Here is a 20,917-nt window from a genome sequence, read left to right as displayed (position 1 = left end):
TTTAGTGGAAAAAAACATATTGTCAACACATTTCTACATAATGTATAAAGACAGCCCTTGTTGTGTACCAATCTTTTGGAGGATTTTTTTTTGTTCTATGTACTGATTCATGTGAACTGTTGTGAAAATACAGAACTTCAGAATAATTCCATATTTTTCACTATTGCTGTTAATGATATTATTTCATGTAATAGTTGTAATAATACCAAAGCATAAAAATAATCATTCAAGCTGACTTAACTGGTTGTGTGATGTTTCACTTTTGCACAACTTATGCAGAATTCTGCCATAATAAATTGCATTTTTGTTAGGTGTAAATAATGATTTAAATGTACATGATGTAAATAACAAAAAGCTAATACAGAGAGACCTATGATATGTTTCTGTTTTTGTTATTTTCAGTGATACTAGGATCATTCTGTCTTAAAAGAGTGTTACACGCGTTATATTTTCAGGCCATTTGCTTGATGTGGGGTTGTGCTAAAAAACTCCCTCCCTTTGGGCCAAAGAGCAGAGCTTTTATAAACTCTGATCTGAAGAAGTGAATCATTGTATATTCTAAAATTTAGGACCTAATGACTATCTCAAGTGTAATACTTTAAACTAACAAGCACTTGCTTAACATTTAAACTTGCATGATGAAAAGAAGCCCACATCTTCAATAGATAGTGTGTACATTAGCAACAGACTCGGGAAAGTTCTGAAGTTGGATAACTAGCACTGTTTTAGAGTGTAATGAGATACCAAGCAAAGGCCAGTTCATGTAGCCACATCAAATTTCAGCTGAAACCACAAAGATTTTAGGACCTAGGTTTAGTTTGATGCAGAAATAGAGCAAACAATGTCCCCAGTGTGATCTTTAAAGTGTTTACCACTAATATAAGCAGTACTTTCATTACTATTAATAATGTTAAACCTTTAAGTAGTAATATATTACATTTATAGAAAGATATATATTTTCAAAGTGTTCAAATGTTCCAGGGCCGTAATGTCCTTGAAAATAGTCTTTTTTCTGTAATAGAGACTATTCTAGTGACCATAACACCTATTAAACTGGATTTTTTGTAAACTGTTCTTTGAGAAAATGTTTCCTCTATACTACATATACTATGTACTCCAGAATACTCTGGGTTGTACACTACATTTGAAATATACATTAGAATAAAATAAAATAATTCCAGTGATCCTACTAGAAACCTATACTTCAGAGATAATACTTGTATTCAAATAATGAATCAAAAAAGAGAAATAAAGAACTTAGGGGCCCTTTGCGGCAACCCTATTATTATAAAAATCTACTAAAATCTTTTTTTGGGCCTAATAAAATAATACAAATAGTACAAACTTGGAAAGTACACATATTTATAAAAAGATGTCATTCTGACAATTTAAGGCAGAATTATCTAGCGATAGTGTTCTAATGTTTTCACATATAGTTTGATCTCATTCTTACTAGGTCAGAATATATACTATATAGTTACAGTCTCGCCCGATGCGTTTCGCCCTAGTGGGCTTCTTCAGGAAACAATGAGACCTTGGTATATTGACCCAAAGGTAAGTAGAATAGAAGATCAAAAAATTGGATTCACATCATATGCCGAATCAATGATGATGGAGATTGGCAGATTATATATGCATCGGACGGTATATTAATGACTGTTGTTGATAATTACATTTGTTTGATGATCTTGACTACCGACCACTACGCTAATACACTGTGAGCTGTGGATATAGTAATTACAGCAGGGGATTTCTAGAACCAGAAAGTTTTTTCACAGGTTCTTCCATGTTAAAAATCTCACAAAAGACTGCTGAAAGTCTTGTACATTGGACTAAGGACCTCCCTCCTGTATCAATCATTTTCGTTTCATTGTTTCCTCCTGTGTATCATTTTTTGCTGTATAGAGACTTTCCTGTATGATTTTACACAGAAGTACCAGCCTCTAACAGACAAACAGTTAACATATCCATTTAGTGTTTGGTGCAAAGTAGCTCCCACTTGTGAGTGCCTTGAGGCTAATATTTGTCCCTGGGCTACCTATTGCCAAATATAACAATAGAAATTATCTATTCTAAAGGTGACTTTAAATAATTCATGGTTCTTGCTGATAAAGACACAGCATTATCTAGATCCCGTTTAATTCAGTGTACTGGGATTATTGATGACTTTACACATTCAGTGCACACAGTACGTTCATACACTACTGAAGGTCAGTGTGAATAAAGGAGAAGATAATTATCTTCCAAGAGAATATTAAATTACACAGCCGGCTCAAAATATGACTTTATTTAGAATTAAGAACGGCAAGATGTGAGGACACAGCTTTTAGAACTAAGCTCTGCAGTTTAGTGAGGGATAAGTGACAACGGTCTAGATAAAGAAGAAGGCAGTGAGGACAAGTGTACAATTAAAACTGCCCTAGCTGAGTTAAGAATTCTGTAATGGTAGCGGATCTGTAGAAAGCCAAAATAAGACATGTCCAAGTTGGAGTTGAATAAAGCCAACACAGACCTGGAAGCCAGAGCTTCCATAGGTAGATACTTTACCCAAAAGTTTGCAGTATATGACAAAAGTTATCAGGTCTCCTGCCCTGCCAGACAGGACTGTAAAAACTGCATAAACTAGATAGGCAATTAATATCTTATTTTTAGTCACTCTTATAAAATACAGAGGGCCTGATTTATTAAAGCTCTCCGAGGCTGGGGAGGATCCACTTTCATCAGTGAAGCTGAGTGATCTGGGTGATCATTAGCCAGGAATGGATTTCTTCAAAGTCATTTACTATTTGCTAGCAAACATTTTGAATCCTGGATCCATTCCAGGTTTTCTGGATCACCCAGCTTCACTGATGAAAGTGAATCCTCTCAAGCCTTGGAGAGCTTCAATAAATCAAGCCCAGATTAGCCATTGTGGATTACTTGGCAATTGCAGCAGAAATTTAAAAAATACAGTAAAAGGGATTTTTATATTTTCAGTCTGTTCTACAGCCCTGTGCTCTGTGGTCTTTCTTTACAAGTAAAAATGATTTGCTTTACAACCAAAATTCCAGGCAAACAGTGAAACACACAGTTAAAATACAGTACATGTATAATTTTCTTATCTGCTAAAGAATTCATAATTGTGTGTATTTAGTCCCCTATTTAAACGTGTAATTTTTTGTTACTATTATGAATAATATATATTAAACACATTTTTTCAAGCAGCCCAATAAGTAAAACAGAGTTTCCACTTTCACCAGTGGGCAAAATCAATACTTTGTACTAAATCTAATTTCCTTACACCCTATCTAACTAATACATGAAGTAATATTTCTCAATCAAGGACTAGAAAAATGACGTTGCTGCAATAAGCGAGGTGTGTGTATCACTAAAATGGTTTGACAAAATTACAAATATAAATTTCAATCATAAACTTAGCTGTTTGTTCCAGTATAAAGTGTTTTCTGTTTTTATTTTAAATTTCTACATTCTAATGCACAGCAAAACAGTAAATTTACACTTGTTACATCACTTACTTATTATTATTATTGTGGCACAGATCAATGGGCCCCGGGTTATGAGCAGCAGGGATTATCACAATGCAAGAAACAACTTTGGCTTGTTAGTGATTACAAGATTTCAAGTTTTAGAAGAAGAAATTTGTGATTTCATCTTAAAAAAAAAGAAGATTCTCTTCCCCTCTTAGTAAACATTGTTACTTAAAAGGTGTTGTTCTCCTCACAACATTTAAATCAATTATAGCACCAACTTGAAAAGAACACAGTGGCTGCATGTGTTGAACAGGATGTTTACACTCTACTGCATGAAGACATTCTCTCAAGACTGAAAAAAGGGGGCATGAAGTCGTGAAGGAACATGAATAAAATAGTAGACACAATTTTCCTGCCACAATAATCAGGGCTGTGATAAGAACAATGACAGCACCAGCTGCAAATCAGTATGTTAAATCACCCAGGAGCTTGTCCGTGAGCCTGCCATCGTGGCAGCTGCTAACAAGGGAAGACACTGTTATGCAATATTTAGTGGCCTTGTTTAAATTAACATGCATAATTGAATGAAAATCTCTAAGTGAATAAATCTTCAGGGAAAATGCCCTATACGGCACTGTGCTCGGTCCCTGTATGACATTACAACATACAATGCTTATGCAATCTCTGCTAGCAAAGATTGGTCTATACTGATAGATGGAAGTACACTTCTGTGGTCTTTTTAGATATGTGGCTCTAGTGTGTAGCTCCCAGTCCTGCCCTTTCCGATATTTTTGTCATTTGCAAAAATCTTTTTTCAACTTTTTCATAAAAAACCTTACAGGCTATGTTGCTTTTTTTAAAAACGTTTTCAGACATATATTAATTTTTCCCAGATAAGAGTTTTTTTTAATAGTCTAAAGTAAAGGTTTTATTTTACTAACTTTGTCAGTACTTAAGGATAAAGCTATAAGGTAAATATAGGTGTTTGTATAACAACCAATCTGATTCCATGTGCAATATTTGCAATGTGATTAAAAAAGTTTAATCAAACTAACCAAGACCTAGTTAGAGCTGAAAAGTGGAGCTAAAGCATCTATATTTTCTAGACCCACCTTGATCAATTGGGCTGCTTGTCAAGAAAGTTACTCATTGTGCAGTTGAGATCATCTGGTTGATGTTGCAGTCCTAGCAAGTGTGCACACAGTGTGTTAGACAGTACCAGGTCAGAAAATATGGCAGCTTCTAGCAATAATGTCAATAATAAAGTCTTGGAATATGCATCAAGCCACTTGTCAGCCTAATTACACAGTACCACTCACATATATGCAGTTCATTTAGTATTGCAAGTCATCCATCGACTTACTCATAACATCATCACACGCACGGTTACAAGACTTTTCTAGAGCAGCCCCAACTCTCTGGAATGGTCTTCCTCGTCCTATTCGGCTTGCTTCTACTTTCTGCTCATTTAAAAGAGCGCTCAAAACCCATTTTTTCAAACTTGCCTACCCGTCTTCTTCTGTCAATTGAAACCACCACTACTTCCCACACTACATATCTCCCATCCTATTGTGTGTGAAATTCCCCACCTACTAGATTGTAAGCTCTTCGGGGCAGGGTCCTCTCCTCCTGTGTCACTGTCTGTATTTGTCTGTCATTTGCAATCCCTATTTATTGTACAGCACTGTGTAATATGTTGGTGCTATATAAAACCCTGTTTAATAATAATAATAATAATCCATCCAGTTTGCTACATAATCATTGCTGGTACATGTAGTGATGTGTGGCACTGTAACTGCTCCTTTCCCCCCAGGCCCAGGGAAAGTGGAAAAAATGTCAACAATAGCCTCACTGAGATACGAGGTTGTGGGTCTATGAGTCTTGTGATGTGAAATGACACTTCTTAATATTTTTTTTGAGATTAAAAACATTCAAAAGAGCATGTATAGAAAAAGGAAGCATATAAGATTATAAACTTACTCCGATTATCACATATACAAAAGAATACACATTTTCTTTTAACTATCAAGTCCTAATTTGCACGTTTTACCATTGTAATAGCTATTTAACCAATTTAAAAAAAAAAATGAAAAAATATATATAATAAAATGGCCTGTCCATAATTTTCATGAATTTTCAAAGATTTAAAAAATCTTTCATGCAACTATGGTAAAAGTGCTAAGTTTAGAGATTGCTTTCTCAAAATTTTAATTTCTATGCTGTTTAAATTGCTTTTCTCAAAATTCAGAACATAGTTTAAGGTTAAATTATGGGCAATCCCTGCTAATATTCTCAACTAAGACCTTTGATTAGGATAAAGGAGGAGGATAAATTATTAAAATATTTGCTATACCAAACACTACAGCTAATTATTTATTGTTGTAAATAGCCCTTTGCACTGACTTTCAGCATTTGCACTAGCTTGGTCAATTATATTATCTTCCTTATTCAAATTGCCAAAATGTTTGTGAATTACTTTTTTTCCTCTTAAAAATACCACATTCCCCTTTATGGTTCTCTTCTACCTGTCTGCCCGAACATGCCCCACTCCAATTCATTTTCTCCTTTACAACAGGCAGCATACAAGCAATTTCAGTTTGATCAAGTCAGACAGACCAGAAGCCCACAACAAGATTGCCAAACAATAAATGTGCAATAAATATAATTTGAACAGCAACAGGAGGGAACGGTGAATTTTATTATCGCTCCGCAAAGACATATTGGTTGAAACGGGCAGACTGAAAAAAATGTATTGGCTGGGATTATTCAACACTGATCCTTATAGGCTGGAAAACACAGGAGATTCATAAAATTAAAGCCCTTGTAATCTGTGTTTTCAGAACAGATCGCTTGAAAAATTCATTTTGCAATGTTATCCTTAGAAAGGTTTCTATAAACCTATAATAAGTTGAGTATTGCATTTTTACTTGTCTGTAGGTTGTGCCTTGAGAAGTGAGAGTATTGTTCAAACTAAATTAAAGCGTTTTTGATCTAATTTGACTAGGCTCAACAAGATTTTGGATTGATTTTAGTAAAATCTAATAGACGGGAACATGCATACGGGATTTTCTCCTATAAAGCAGCCGATCGGTGCATTGTCTCCTATTACTCGCTTTGCTGTTTTGGAGATGTAATGAAAAACTGTAATATTTCACAAAGTAATGGGTTTTCATTTTGGAAATAGCCTTTTATTTGAAAGTAGCTGAGTGGGCCATTATGGTTATAAGTAGGAAGTACAGCTGCTAAGCTATGCCATTATGAATGTCTGTTTACATTTATATTGTTAAGCAAGTCATAAAATTCCATCATATTTCCCTCAATGCAGCTGCATAATGCAGCAGATCAGGAGGAGGAAAAAAAAAACAATAATGGGAATTGCTTATGGCTCTTTATTCAACGATTATAATTTACTTTCGTTTACACATTCCTCTTATAGTTCTTGTTTCTTTTCATGTTGTGTCGAGCAGCAATTCTATTTTCTAGCTGTTAAAGTGAGATACACACTGCTTTGATAGGAAACATTTTGATATATTTATATGTGTAGATATAAATATTTTCTGGGTTCACAGGGTGAAAAGAATGACTGTCGGCATGTATGTTTTTGTTAAAAACCAAAAGTCTTGGAAGGCCTGCAGCGGGTTTTTATGACCTATTGACTCTTTATGAGCTTTAAGGACTGCTTTGGAATCAAATTCCCATGTTCTTCTCTTCTCTCTAGCGATCCTTTTTGGTGTTATCTTTAAATCCAATTATAGACAAAACTGACCATGGAAATGCCCAAAGCAATGTATGTCCTGTAGGCTAAATTATAAGTATTACCTTTGACTGGACTTTTCAAATTCAAAACCCAATTGAGGTCAATTTATTGATGAAATTTAGGCTGTTCACATATCAGAGTGAATCATCTCCATGCAAGGGATAATTCACTTATCTTGGTAAATGAAATGAAGCTCAGCTAACTACAATGATTTCATTGCATGCAATTGAAAATGCTTTGGGTGCAAAGTAAATGAACGCCACATTCGCTAAGAAAAGTGGAATATCACACAAAAGGTAATCGTTCACCCTGGTAAGTGAACAGCCAAATTTTTGTTTTAGCAAATCAGTCCCATTGTGTAGCTTTGCTTGGCTGTAGCATGCAGGTATCCACACCTTCCTTATTTCTTGTACGGATTGAGGTCCTACAATTTCCTAACACCTTGTTCTGCCTCTTCTTGTATACATATCAATTACTTTACTACACACGTGCTTGGATATATAGTAATTTATTGCCATTTTTTTTCATTTACTGTTCTTCCGACCTTGAGTGTCATATAGTCACAGTAGCCTGACCTTCCCACAGGCTGAATTCAACAATGAAGGGAAATCCAGTGTGCCAACACATTTGGCCCATTAAACAGATATTCTGAAAACCACTTTAGTTAAATACACTATTTATACAGGTAGTCCCCAGGTAACACATGAGATAGGGACTGTAGGTTTGTAGGTAAGTTGAATTCGTATGTAGGTCGGAACAGGTACATTATTTTAATAAATGCAATTAGGACAGATGCTTGTCTCAACATATTATTAGGCAGCGTGGTGTCAGCCTCAGCTGTCTTCTGCAAGTCATGCAAACCACCCCCCCATCAAGCCTCTGTCCTGCACACGAGCGAGCAGGGAAGCCCCGTTCGTATCTAGGAGTCGTCTGTATGTCGGATGTCCTTAACTCAGTGATTACCTGTATTAATTTATCAACTAAAATGCTTTGTGTACACATGGTGTACATCTCTGCAATGCAAGTCCTGTTGAGGGTTTGACAACACACAACATTTTTATGGACTGAGTGGTGGTCCAGTTATGTTTTTAAACTACCGAAACCCATCCCCTATCTTATTGTTCTGAACTTGAAGGAGTTGAAGTTGAGAATTGCTCTAAGTACCCTACCCAGGAAGTGTACAAAAGATGTACCATACCCATATTAATAGGTATTCGAATTAAAAGAAATGTTCTCCTGGTGTTAATCAAAGTAGTTCAGGGGGGGGCGGTTTGCCATCACTAGGATTTAGGTGCATAGAACAACAAAGAAAAAAGAAGGGATTTTTGGCAAAAGTTTAGTTGTATTGAAGAGTCCGTAAATCAAAATACAAACAATCTTGATGACATAAATTTTCAAATATCTGCAAGGTAAAACATTCAGATACTTAGGCAAGTGGGCCCAAATGGGCACTAGACAATCAACTGCTGTCAGGAATATATAAGTATGTAATTAAATCGTGCCGTATATGTATGTTGATACCCGACGTGTTTTGCCTTCCTCAGGGGTGACTTTAACGTTTGGCGTGATCGAAAGCGATAGCTTCCCATAATCTAGGTATATATCAAATGTATAAAATCAGTCAGAAATAGATTAGGCTGTACATTTAAGAATACATGCAGAAATATATTCAGATGCATATAGTATAATGTTAGTATCTTATTAGAGATTTATTCATGCAGGTATATGCATCCACAATCAATTATATAGTGCAATAATTACATGGATGAGTTAATTCTAAACAATCTAAAAAGATAACACATAAAATACTAATAACTTAACATATCAAAAATAAACTGTGATCAAGATAGGAGTCAAATAAAGACTTACATATTCCTTGTAGATATATCAATTATAGCAGATAGGCAGTATGAAGGAGGGGGACCATGTCCCAGAGACCTCTAAGGATGCAAGAGAAGCCTGAACTATGCACGGGGAGATTGGGAGGTAATCAGTTAAAGGTTAAAGTTAGGGAGTTAGAGAAGTTAATGTAGTAAGTAAAAACATTTTAAATAAATAGAGATACATTTTTTAAATAAGAGAGATAAATCCTATCTGAAAGTTGTAGATTTGGGAGAGAGATTAATACTCTTGAATTTAATAGATGTGAAGAGAAGAGATCCATATCAATGGGTGTTTTTTTTCACATTTGTCAAACCAGTGTAACAAAAATGCCTTCAACTGTATTTCATTCTTAGTGTTTGTATACAGCTTAAGAATTCAGGTTTGTTAGTACATAACGAAACATAATTGCAGTCTATGAATGATTACTTAGTATAAATTGGAGTACATTTGTCCTATTATACACCCCTAAATAGAGTGCATCTAGTAAAAATCTGTACACATTTTGGTCTGTTAAATGTGGGTATAGCCTAACCTTTTCTTTTTACTTAAGTAAGAATAGAGAAGAAAAAGGAACCCCTTTAAAGTTTAATGTCCCCATTAGGAAATTTTATCTTCATTGTCACCAAAAGAGAAAGTGATGGGAAATGCAAAATGTAATGTGTGACCAGATCAAGTCATAAAGCGGGTAAATCTTCTATTGGCTCCACCTGTTAAGGTGACAACTGTGAGATGATTTTGTCTTACTTTACTTACTTGCTACAGTTCTACACAAAAAAAGGAACATAAATAGTCAAAATTAACTAGTAGGAGTTTGACGGCTTTATTTAGATATAAATATCTCACTGCTTATTTAATTGGTTCCATTGGATGAGAGAATCGAGTGTCTGGTCCTATCATGTTTTGTTTTAGTAATAATACTTCAGCTGAAAACTTTTTCCTGGGCTTCTTCCACATTTGCAAAAAAACTGTTATACAAGTTTAGAACAACACAGCGGCCTCATTTCCATTAGGCACGTTTCTTGCAAAGTGTCAACGATGATGAGTAATTATCACTATTCTATTGTGTAACCGGCAATATATTAATTTCGAACAATTCCAACGGACATGAAGAAGCTTGTGAATAGCAATTAGAATTTAAGATGTAAAGAGATTCTGTTAAACATAACTAATTCTATGTTGGCACATCTTCAGTGGCCATCTGCCTAATCGTTGCTGTTCGTTTAAAAATGATCTATTTCCGACAGAATTAATAATGGAGCACATTAAGAAAAATGCAAAACAGCTATTGTTTGAAATTGTGTTTGTGCTTGTCAATGTTAACTACTTAGAGTTTTCTTTGTCTCTTCGTAATTTTATATGTATGTTCCCATTATAGTACTTTCTGAAAGGAAAGCTGAAACTCCACACTGGAACCGACATGGGAACTTATAGAAGACATAAAATCTTTTAATTCTTATTTTTTCTTAAATTTAGATTTTTTTTCAACAGTTTCTATTATATATATTTTTTGAAAACTTTTGTCTTTAACAGGTTTTTAAAATTTGTTTCTGTACTGACTCGATCAGAGGTGAGAAAACTTTTTGGGCCACTAGGCCATTTCAGGGGTAGGCAGGAGCACACTAGGCGGGACTCTCTCTCAAGTCACGCCTAAATGGCTCCACCCCCCACCAGGAACGCCCCTTGAAGGGAACATTCCCTCTCCTCTGTATGCATTGCGGAGGAAGCCACCACACGGAGGCTTGAGCCGCGGCTCCGGCTCCGGTAGTTTGTTCTGGCTCCGCTCCAAACAAACTACCGGCTAGGCCGTATCTGGCCTAAAGGCCTGAGTTTGCTGACCCCTGGACTAGATGGTAAATTTTTTTTTTCCTTTTGTATTCCAGATTTCAACCAATGTCTCTATTAAAATGTATGTTAATAAGCATTCCAGCAGGGACTGGGGGGTAAATGCCACTTTTATTTGACAGAGTTCTGACATCCTAAAGTCTTAAAGCGTACACCCCCTCACCTTTGCTTGCTCACTCGGTGGCATCTCCATCTTCACCCAGTACTTTCCCGGATTCCTTGGCCATCTTGACTGGCCAGGCTGTAATGGTGTAACTCCCAAAAATGCACACAGGAGTTGATTTAGTTTGGCACCAAGGCTGTGTTTCTCAATCAGTGTTCCATATAACACTAGGGTTCCTCCAGAGGTTGCTAGGGGTTTCTTGGACAATGGTAATTTGGAACTCTCAGGTCAGTTAAATGACACAAATGACCTTTTTTTGCTATTGTTATGGTGGCATTAATTCTTCTAGTCAGCAATGTAAGAGGCAATCTTCCTACTAAACACCACACTAATGTACGGTGAGATGTGAATATTGTGATTATAGCAGAGGTTCCCTAAAGACCCGAAAATTATTTTAAATTTCAAGGGTTCCTTCATGTTCAAAAGGCCAAAAAATTCTACACCAAGGATGCACGCTGAGCTACAAATCAGGAACGTCCGGCTAGAGTTCCTATTTATAGGCTCACATTATTTTTAATCCAAATGGCAAACTTTGTTCTTCCTTTTAGATGGCATGCATGTTTAGATTGATTTGCCAGCAATACTTTTAAAGCTAACTTTAAGAACTTTTAAATATATCCCTCTCTAGCTACAAAGAATTTGAACCAATTTGTGTGAAACATATGCTTTTGAAAATCTGATAATTACTTTGCAAAGATAATAATGGCATAATCATTGCTGGACGTAGCCCATGCAGAGAATGAAGCAATGTGAGGGGTCCAGTAGGTCAACGCAATAAGGGTTGCCTGAAAAAATCTAGAAAGGGGGCAGATACGAGACCAGTCATCCTGCACAAAAAGAGAGAACAGCAGTTACAGAAAGCTCCGGGACAAAGTTTATTAATTAGGATCATTAGGATTATTAGGATTTATTAATTATAGAATTAATGCAAAACTGGAAAATAGCTAATTTAAAATATTAAAATTATATTTAAAATACAAAAATATAATAATATAAATACTCATGATTCTTGGACTCAGTCCTGGAGTATCCTGGAGTTCAGCCTAAAATCATTTTTAGGAAGATTTGTCTTCCTATCAATAGCAGCCATTCTTTTATTCCGCATTTGTTTCCCTTTTGGCAGCTTTGGCTATAATCGTAACTTTAAAAGATTACATTTTCCTTTTATATTTATTGACTTTTTAACACTATAAGTCGGCTGCAAAGATTTTTTCTTTATTCTTTTATACCTATTACCCATATGAATAAACTGTGTAATAATGTGTTTACATGGAAATAATTGGAAACAGTTCCATTTTTCTTTGTTGGCGGTATTTTCTTACTATGTGGTACAGAATGGTCATCAAGACTAGAAAACGACTTTAGTAATTATTCTTAAAATTGAGTTTCCAGCAAGTGCTTGTTCATTAGAATGTAGATGAAATGATATCCTGGTCACAGTTTCCCAGATTGACCATTTGTATGAACCATTATATTAAAATCTACCATATATCATTTGGAGTAAACAAACCCAGCAGTGGTTTGATTTGTTCTACAAGCAATAAATTGGCACAATTCTTGTTTGCCTGAACTAATAATCCACCAAATTTAGGGGAAATCTGTACTTTAGTTATGCATTTAGCAATATGCACACTCATATGCAATAGCATAATCCCATTTGATTTATCCCACCATTGAAAAGATCATTTTTATAGTCATAATAGGATCACCTAAAGAAAGACATTACCAGGATTTCTATTTTCCCCCATCTCTCTCAAAGAAATAAAGCCAAGGTTATTACCAGCTCCATCATAATTCAGTAATAGAAATCAAAATATAGTAAAAAGCAACCCCCCATTTTGTTATTTGTATACAGATATTAATATGATTATGAATATTATTATTATTATTATTATTATTAATAATAATAATAATAATAATAATAAACTATATTAATAAAGCGCCAACATATTATGCAGCACTGTACATTACGTAGCACATATCCTTTTTTTTGCATTGTTTTTATCATTTTGTTATACAATATTACCTAAGTTAACTATTTTTTATTGGAAGCAAAGGGATTAAGGATCTTTTTACTGCCTGCCCTACCCTAACTCCATTTACTTTCTAGCTCTAACTCAGCAGGGGTGTGTGTTAGACCTCTGTAGAGAGTTTGCTCCCCCACCAAAAGCAGGGTCCTTGTCTTCACCATGCTAATATGGAACAGGTGTTTTACTCTACTATGACTATGGCTTCTTTCCAAAAAACTTATTATAAGATTTTGCAATCCTAAAATAATTTTTTTTATTTCAAATTCAAATATCAATTCAAATTTAAAATTCTGTTTGCATTTTACTCAAACTTACCCTATTTACTCAAAAATACATAAAACATTATGCAACAAAATTAGAGATCTGGATTAAATGAATTCAAATAAAGACAAACTGAATAGATCTACCAGTCATTGTTACCAGTTGCACTGATTTTTTATTTGTTGTCTGAAGTTGCTTTATAAGAGGCAAATTTAGTGTATACAGAAATCTCTTCTATTGTTTTATTCGCCGATCACTAGGTTTTATATCAAAGCCCAGCCATGAGAGGTGTAATAATTCAGATAGTCTGTGTATGAGAAGTGCTTGATACATTTTATTGCAGTTTCATGTTCTGTAGCAACAAGAGGCCCCTGTCTGTTTTCCCTGCACATCCTGTACCCGGCAGCTAATCCTTCACGGTGCAGACGGTTTTATCTGATTAATCAGTCAGCGCTCGTCTCATGATAACGTGAATAAAGGAGTTATGACTACTAGCGCCCAACGGCACTTCAACCCCAAATCATTCTCCTCCACCTGGAATTCATCCGAATGCTGCATCTATTGGATAAAAGCTGCTGACATGCATTTTAAACGACAGCTGCTGTTAAACACCTAAATACAAATATAATATTTGGCCAGATATTTTATACAGGATCTGGTTTATCTGACAAATGATATTCCTTGTAATCCATACTCTCTTGTGATCCGCCATCTCTTGTTGTGCTTTATTTATCACTTTATAGATGGGGTAACCATTCATTTTGAAGATTGCAGTTGGCAGCTTCGTGCTCACATTTTGGCTACTACTAGTATAGAGCAGCAAAAATGTATTTATGAATAAATCTACGTTTACTAAGGTTTTTTTTATTTAAAAAAAACACTGCACATTCACAAAAACACCGGTTGCTAACTATCTATAGTGAGCTGATAACACTGACTCTGGAGAACCAGTATCCCTAGCAGTTTTTTGGGGCCTGCTAAAGTTCTTACCCTCCTTAATGTTATGGAGATGGGATAAAGTTCTGTAGTAATGCCAGTTCTGAGCACAAATTGATGTCACAAAATATTCTATGGGCCAAATTTATTAAAGCTCTCCAAGGCTGGAGAGGATAGACTTTCATCAGTGAATCCTGGACCAGATCCATTTCAGGTTTGCTGGATCACGCTTTACTGATGAAAGTGTATCTTCTCCAGCCTTGGAGAGCTTTAAAAAATCATAAGTGCAGAATGAGCAACATTTATTGTCCTATTTATAACTGATGTTGGCCACATGTGAAGTCCTATGTATAATGGTATCGATAGAAAAACAACACAAAACATGTCTTTGGCCATTTTTAGCCATTTATCAGTAAACAGTCATCTAAAGGTAACTTTTCAAAATAGCTATCATCTGGCACATTTAAGGGTTCTATGCAGCAGTGGTTTCTGTCCCAAAAGCTGTTCTACATTCAGGGAAGAGTGGTCTAGTGACTTGTCTGCCTAAGAACATTCATTATGATGATGTTAATGGTTCCACTTGAAAACTTATCCCCTGTGCTAAGTCCTACTTATGTACCTAAGATCTGCACCTATTGTTCATGGCTGCTACAAAGAGTAAAAGATGTTGGATAGTTTAGTTTTGGTTCCTTCTCTTGCCTTCTTCTCCAACAGCATGTGCTTAACTTACTGGTCAACCCCAGATGGTCCAATGGTAGTTTGATAACTGATAATAATAAAAAAGGAAACAGTCATGACATCAAATTGGACTTAAATGGCAAAATGATTGGTAGATGTGGCAAAGAAAAGGGCAAAATGAAGAGGACCTGCTATATAGGGTTGTTAAATACAATAAGGCTATACACAAACCTACTAAAATTATCACCATAGTAGCAATGTTAGCAGGGATGGGTGATTGGTACCTTGACTTTAATCTATCTCAGACATAAAATACTTTAGTGTATGTCAAATTGAAAGTTCTTTTTACAATAGCAACACAAAGTTTATGCCAGATTATGCTTATGAAGTATACACAGAATCAAATACATTAGTTTAAATAGAATGCACATTTAAATGAGGACGAAATTCAGGATTAAGTAAAGTAAGATTTCATATAGGTAGACTAGAGAGAAATGTTCATCGGAGCTATTTAGGGATTTAACATTGGTATATCCTACTTAGACTTTCTGAACCTGCTGCTGATAAAATCAGTGTCTGACTTTTGAATGGTGATTATTAAAATACAGAAGCCAGTGGGGTTATGTTTCTAAAAGAGCAGACAATGCTGAAGTTGTCTCCAGTTTTCCAATCCAACAACATGCAAGCAAAAATGCTGCTTTATAGAAACAATGGCACTGAATTGGTTTTTAAAGTCAGCAAAGCTTCTAACTCTTTTTAGGCCAGTTGAACATTTATGGCTTTAGTAGATCATTTGTGGGTTGCAGTTTAGTAAATGAGACCCTCACAACCATGCTAGCACAATAAAACATTACAGCCTCTCAGTTGTAGTCATTAGGCATGGAAGCTAACAAGGAAAACTTGTGTAAGTATCATAGCAACAGAAAATCCCCTGAAGCAATGATATCCACAAAATTGTTCTATTCATTAATTATGCTAAGGGCTAGCTTGAGGGTGAAATGACTGAAGCCTACATCTTAGGCCTCAAACTGAGAAACAAGTCTTAAGTGTACCCAATACATACTCAGGTCAAATATGAAAGTAATTATTCTGTAAAGATTCATTTATCATATTCTAAAGTTGCCATAGAGTCTGTTGTTTTTTAAGAAGATTTTGTTAGGGTTTCAGCAAAGGAATAGGTGCCTAGTGACTTCCAAAAGAATTTTTAAATCCACCAGTAGAAGAGTCTATAACTATAAATATGTACGGGGCAAGACTAAAGAATGTAATTGGGTACATTCCCTTATGTGGCTAGGTGTTTTTCAAATGACTCCTACCCCTTGAGAAGAGACCAATAAAGGGGGATATGATCACTCTCTTCCCCACCTTAAGGACATTACAAAGGATAAGAGGGCACTCTTTGCATCTGGAGGAAAATAAATTTGATCTCCTGAAAAGAAAATGATTTTTCACTGTAAATGTGGAATCGGCTTCTTCAGGAAGTAGTTTCAGCAAGTACTATAGACTGCTTTAGGAAAAAGTTGAATTTTTTTCCCAAAATATAAATGGGCATTCAAGCTTTAAAGCAAAGATAACAGAGACTTGTTGATCCAGGGAACATCTGATTGCCCCAAAGGATCAGGAATACATCAGGAACCAGGAGTTTTTGCCTTCCATTTCCAAAACCCATTTCTATAGGGTTTTTATCTTGCATATGTTTGTTTCCCTAGCGGTTGAACTTGATGGATGGTTGAACACTGATGGTGCCTTTTTTCAACCTAACTAACTATGTAACTATCTAATGGGATGATTTACTAAAAGAATTTAGTCTGTTCATTTACGACGGTTGAATTATCACCTGGAAAAAGATTTTTCACTTGGCTTAGGCCAATATGGGGAACTATAACATTTCAAAGTATGCCCAATCACATGTAAGAAATCTGTAAAACCAGGATTTTCCCTTGCACTTGCGTTCCATCGCATTTACTAAGCTAAGTGACATATCCCTTAAAAGGATAAAATTCACTTTGCTGTATGAAGAGCCTTTATTCATTTAGGAAATGAACCTTATAGTATGTGATGCTCCAGAAAAGCAGGCATTGCATAGCAAGCAATGGTTGCTGTACCCACTTAGTGGGTCCGAGTTCAGTGCTTCACACATATCTGTTTCTATGCACCTTCCTATTCCATTTTACCAAATGGGATCATCAAACTGCTGCACACATTTCTCTGTGTTTTCCCATTTATTGTTATAAATGGGGTCAACATTGGGGTCACAATGGACAGCAGCGTAGGTGGCTATAGGTATGGTATAATGTATGGCAACCGCACACCCCTACTGTCAATGAGCACTGACACCAGAGACTTCTTTAACCACATAGCTCAGAAGCACATAGTTACGTGAAAATGCTAAATGTATTGACATCATCCTAAAACACAAATACTGACAACTTGCTGATTACACAGATGCATTCCATTTTTCAATTTTTTTTGAAGATGATTCAGTCATTTTTGATGATTTTCCAAGGTGTTTGTAATTCTGCAAATGTTCAGGCTCTTTAGTGACTGCACATGATACTCATTCTGCTTAAAGATTTTCCAAGTAGCTTCATCAAAATCAAACTTGATTATGTGTTTTGATCTGATTGAAGTTTGATTTGAGCTTACCTTGAAGTGATTCCTGTATTAATGCAAGTGGGTTAAAAATAAAAAATCAAGAAAATAACAATGAAAAAAGAAATGAACATTCCCTATTACATCAGTCATCTTGGATTTGTAGCTGAAATGCAGCTCCTATTTTAAGTAAGGGTCTTTTTTGGCCACTGTTTTTGGTCTGATGGCTAGACCTACATAAAGCATAAAGTTTCACAGTCAAGTTTGAATTGTAACATATACTATTTATGCCAATAAATGTAAAAATGTGTGAATATGTTCTATAAACTTCTATAAACAAAATTTTAAAGGGATGTTAAAGTTGGGGGAAACTAAAACCTCTTTCTGTTTTTTAATTCTGTCTTTGTTGCAAATTTGTTGACAGGCTTGTTCATTATAAGACACATTTTTAGACAAGATCATCTAAAATAATTCACAGGTGCATGTTGTCTTCCTTCTGGCTTGCTTTTGACTTGCTTCCAGCAAGCAGGTAATGAATTCCTATAGACCTGTATGAGAATGCAAAACCCATGTGTGATGTAACAAGAATTCCATTGCCACCGATCCCCAATGCAACCTCCATAGCCATAAACACTGAGCAGGATTTTAACCTTTACTCAGAATAGTAAAAAGAAATAAATTTCCTTTTTTGCCTAACCACTTTTACAATTTAAAACCACCCGATCCCAGTTGTCAGCTAACACTTTTTGCACCTTCATAAATGATCCTTGATCAATCTATATACAGCTGTCTTTTGACACAAAAAAAAACTAACTTTGCTTAAAAATATAGTTTTAAAACATTTGCAAAAGTGTTAATCTAAATGATGGATTTTATTTGTAAAAGTACACTTGCACTGTAGTGCTCATCTACCTGAAAAGTGTTTCTTTTATGACCCTATAACCAAATATAACCCACTCACATGGATGGATCATGCTTCTTATTTGGGCCCAGAGGTTAAACAAACATTAGAAATATATCAGTGCTGATATTTAGATGAATTTCATTGTAACCTATTGTACGATGATGACTAAGAGAATGTACTGAACCAGCTGACTCTGTAAGCTTCAAAGGGTTGCAAAAATAGCAGCATCTAGAATGGGGCTTAGTTCCATCTGTGGCATAGTTGCTAGCATGAAACACCATTATTCATTCTCTGACCTTACTCAGTCCCTGGTATTACTGCTTCCTAAATTTATCTCCCCTATTGCAGTAACATGCAGTTCCCTTTTTTGCTGCTCTTTCTGCTTCATTAAGTGCTGTGGACAGCAGTTTCAAACAGCCAATATCATTCACACGCCTTTCCTTTGTACTTTTCTTTTAGCTGATGTACTTCAACATTTTAAATGTTTTGTACCTATATTTTAAACATGAAGATTTTATATGTAATGCAATATATATAATTTTTATTTAATTCTTTATTTAAATGTATGAAAACCACAATTGAATCCACTTACTTAATATTGTTACATTTTGCTGTGCAGTGTTTAGGTATGCTATAGAAAGAATATATGCTATAAAACAATTCACTGTTTTTATTTTTTTTTATGTAATGTGTTATAGATACATAATACTATGGGTGAAGATCAGGTAATTGTTTTGTTTGATAATTGGGTTGGATGAGCAGTGTAACATAAACTATATATTACAATAAAAAGTAAAATGTAAAAAAAAACTTGTATTCCGTTAATATGTGTTAATTTGTGTATGTGCTCCTTTCTTACAGAAAAAATCAGCATGCTGTCAACCTTCATTGTACCTTTTAAGTTCATAAATCCTGGAGCAAGCAGTGTGGACGATGAAGATAATTTAAGTAAGCTACCAAACTTTTACACATTTTTAAAAACTTTTACAAATGCTAAATTGTTTGTTTTGTATTTATTTTATTTAAAGTGTAAATCAAGAAGCAGTAAGATACATTGGCTGTTGCTTTTTTAACTTTTAGTGCCCAAATCGAGAGCTTGTGTCAATGAGAAAACATTAGATACATTCAATTTGCATTTAATATAAGCCTGAGATACTTCCATTTTATATATATATATATATATATATATATAAATTATATACACACATATTCCTATAAAGGGTGGGGTGGGTATTTTTCAGAGCATAGATAATGGATTCCATATCCCAATTAGAATGGGACTTTACCGGCATCAACATCCAAAATTCTATACATATTAGTAAAAACCCAACTTTTACTAATAGAAAAATGTTTTCACAATAGCATACATATAATAATTATTTTTGTGCAAATAAAGAATGGCAAAACATGTCACAAACACTCAACGCGTTTCACAGTAAACAAATTTGCTTCAGTATGTATTTGCTTCATAATACAGAGTTAAAGAAATGTATACACACAGAATCATATTGGTGTAGGTATAGGAAGCACAAAGAAATCCCAAATCAATAACTGCTTATATATACTTAAAAAACAATAAGTGCTAAAAGTATATCTTCCTCACTGGCAACCTCCACTGGGATGTCTTAATTGGGTCATTTATTTCTAAAGGCAAAAGTAATTTCACTGAGTCTGAATATATATTAATAAAAAATAAGTAATTTACCTGGCATACTAATAAGTTGAGAATGACTTGTCTAAAAGTATAAACCTTATATAAAGAGGGTGGACCGAACTGTACATTAAACCTGTCACTTTGGCATAAAATGGGTAAAGTAAGGCACCCCCTGCCCACTAATACACCTTTCTTGGAGCCCTTGAAAATACCGGGTGCTTCCAAAGATGAAAGTAACAGCTACATATCACGCAGAGTGCAGACTTTGATCCATGGGAAAGGTACTCTTTTCATGTCTGATTGGGATACATTTTGTTTGATACGTTTATCTTTAAGTTTTGTTTCAATTATAGAGATGATGAAACATTCAATTCAATACTGTTGTTGTATGCCTGAAACATTTTTCACTGCGCTGTGTTCTATTCCTGGAGCCACTTTTTAAACTACGTCCATCCCTGTATCATCATTCCCAAGACTGAACACAGCACACTGTGTTAAAAGACCCGTAGTAAGAAAGCATTAAGTGTTGGACTAAGAGGTCACCTAACACTTTTCTCTAATATACTTGCACTTACCATCCTTAAAAGTCTGCTATTAGACCACCTGATGGCAAGGCTTTCAGAAGAAAATATCTATGAGAAAAGGCTTTATTTGTCAGTTTTATGTCAAGTTTTCGTACAAGCAGTATTTTAACGTCTGGTTATTCACTGGTAGTTTGCATTGTATGCATGCTAGCACTGTCAGCA

General features: G+C 35.1%; 1 protein-coding gene across 1 annotated transcript in view; it reads left to right on the top strand.

The window, feature by feature from the left end:
* The window catches only part of ADARB2 (adenosine deaminase RNA specific B2 (inactive)), a 339,858-nt gene that overhangs the window by 207,638 nt on the left and 111,303 nt on the right, over positions 1 to 20,917 (top strand). The window contains exon 3 of the mRNA XM_072412630.1: positions 19,379 to 19,465. Coding sequence (XP_072268731.1) covers positions 19,379 to 19,465 — 87 coding nt within the window. The remainder of the gene's footprint in view (positions 1 to 19,378; positions 19,466 to 20,917) is intronic.

The sequence above is a fragment of the Pyxicephalus adspersus genome, chromosome 5 (genome assembly GCF_032062135.1).
Source record: "Pyxicephalus adspersus chromosome 5, UCB_Pads_2.0, whole genome shotgun sequence".
Taxonomy (NCBI): Eukaryota; Metazoa; Chordata; class Amphibia; order Anura; family Pyxicephalidae; genus Pyxicephalus; species Pyxicephalus adspersus.
This window is presented reverse-complemented; position numbering and strand designations above follow the sequence as displayed.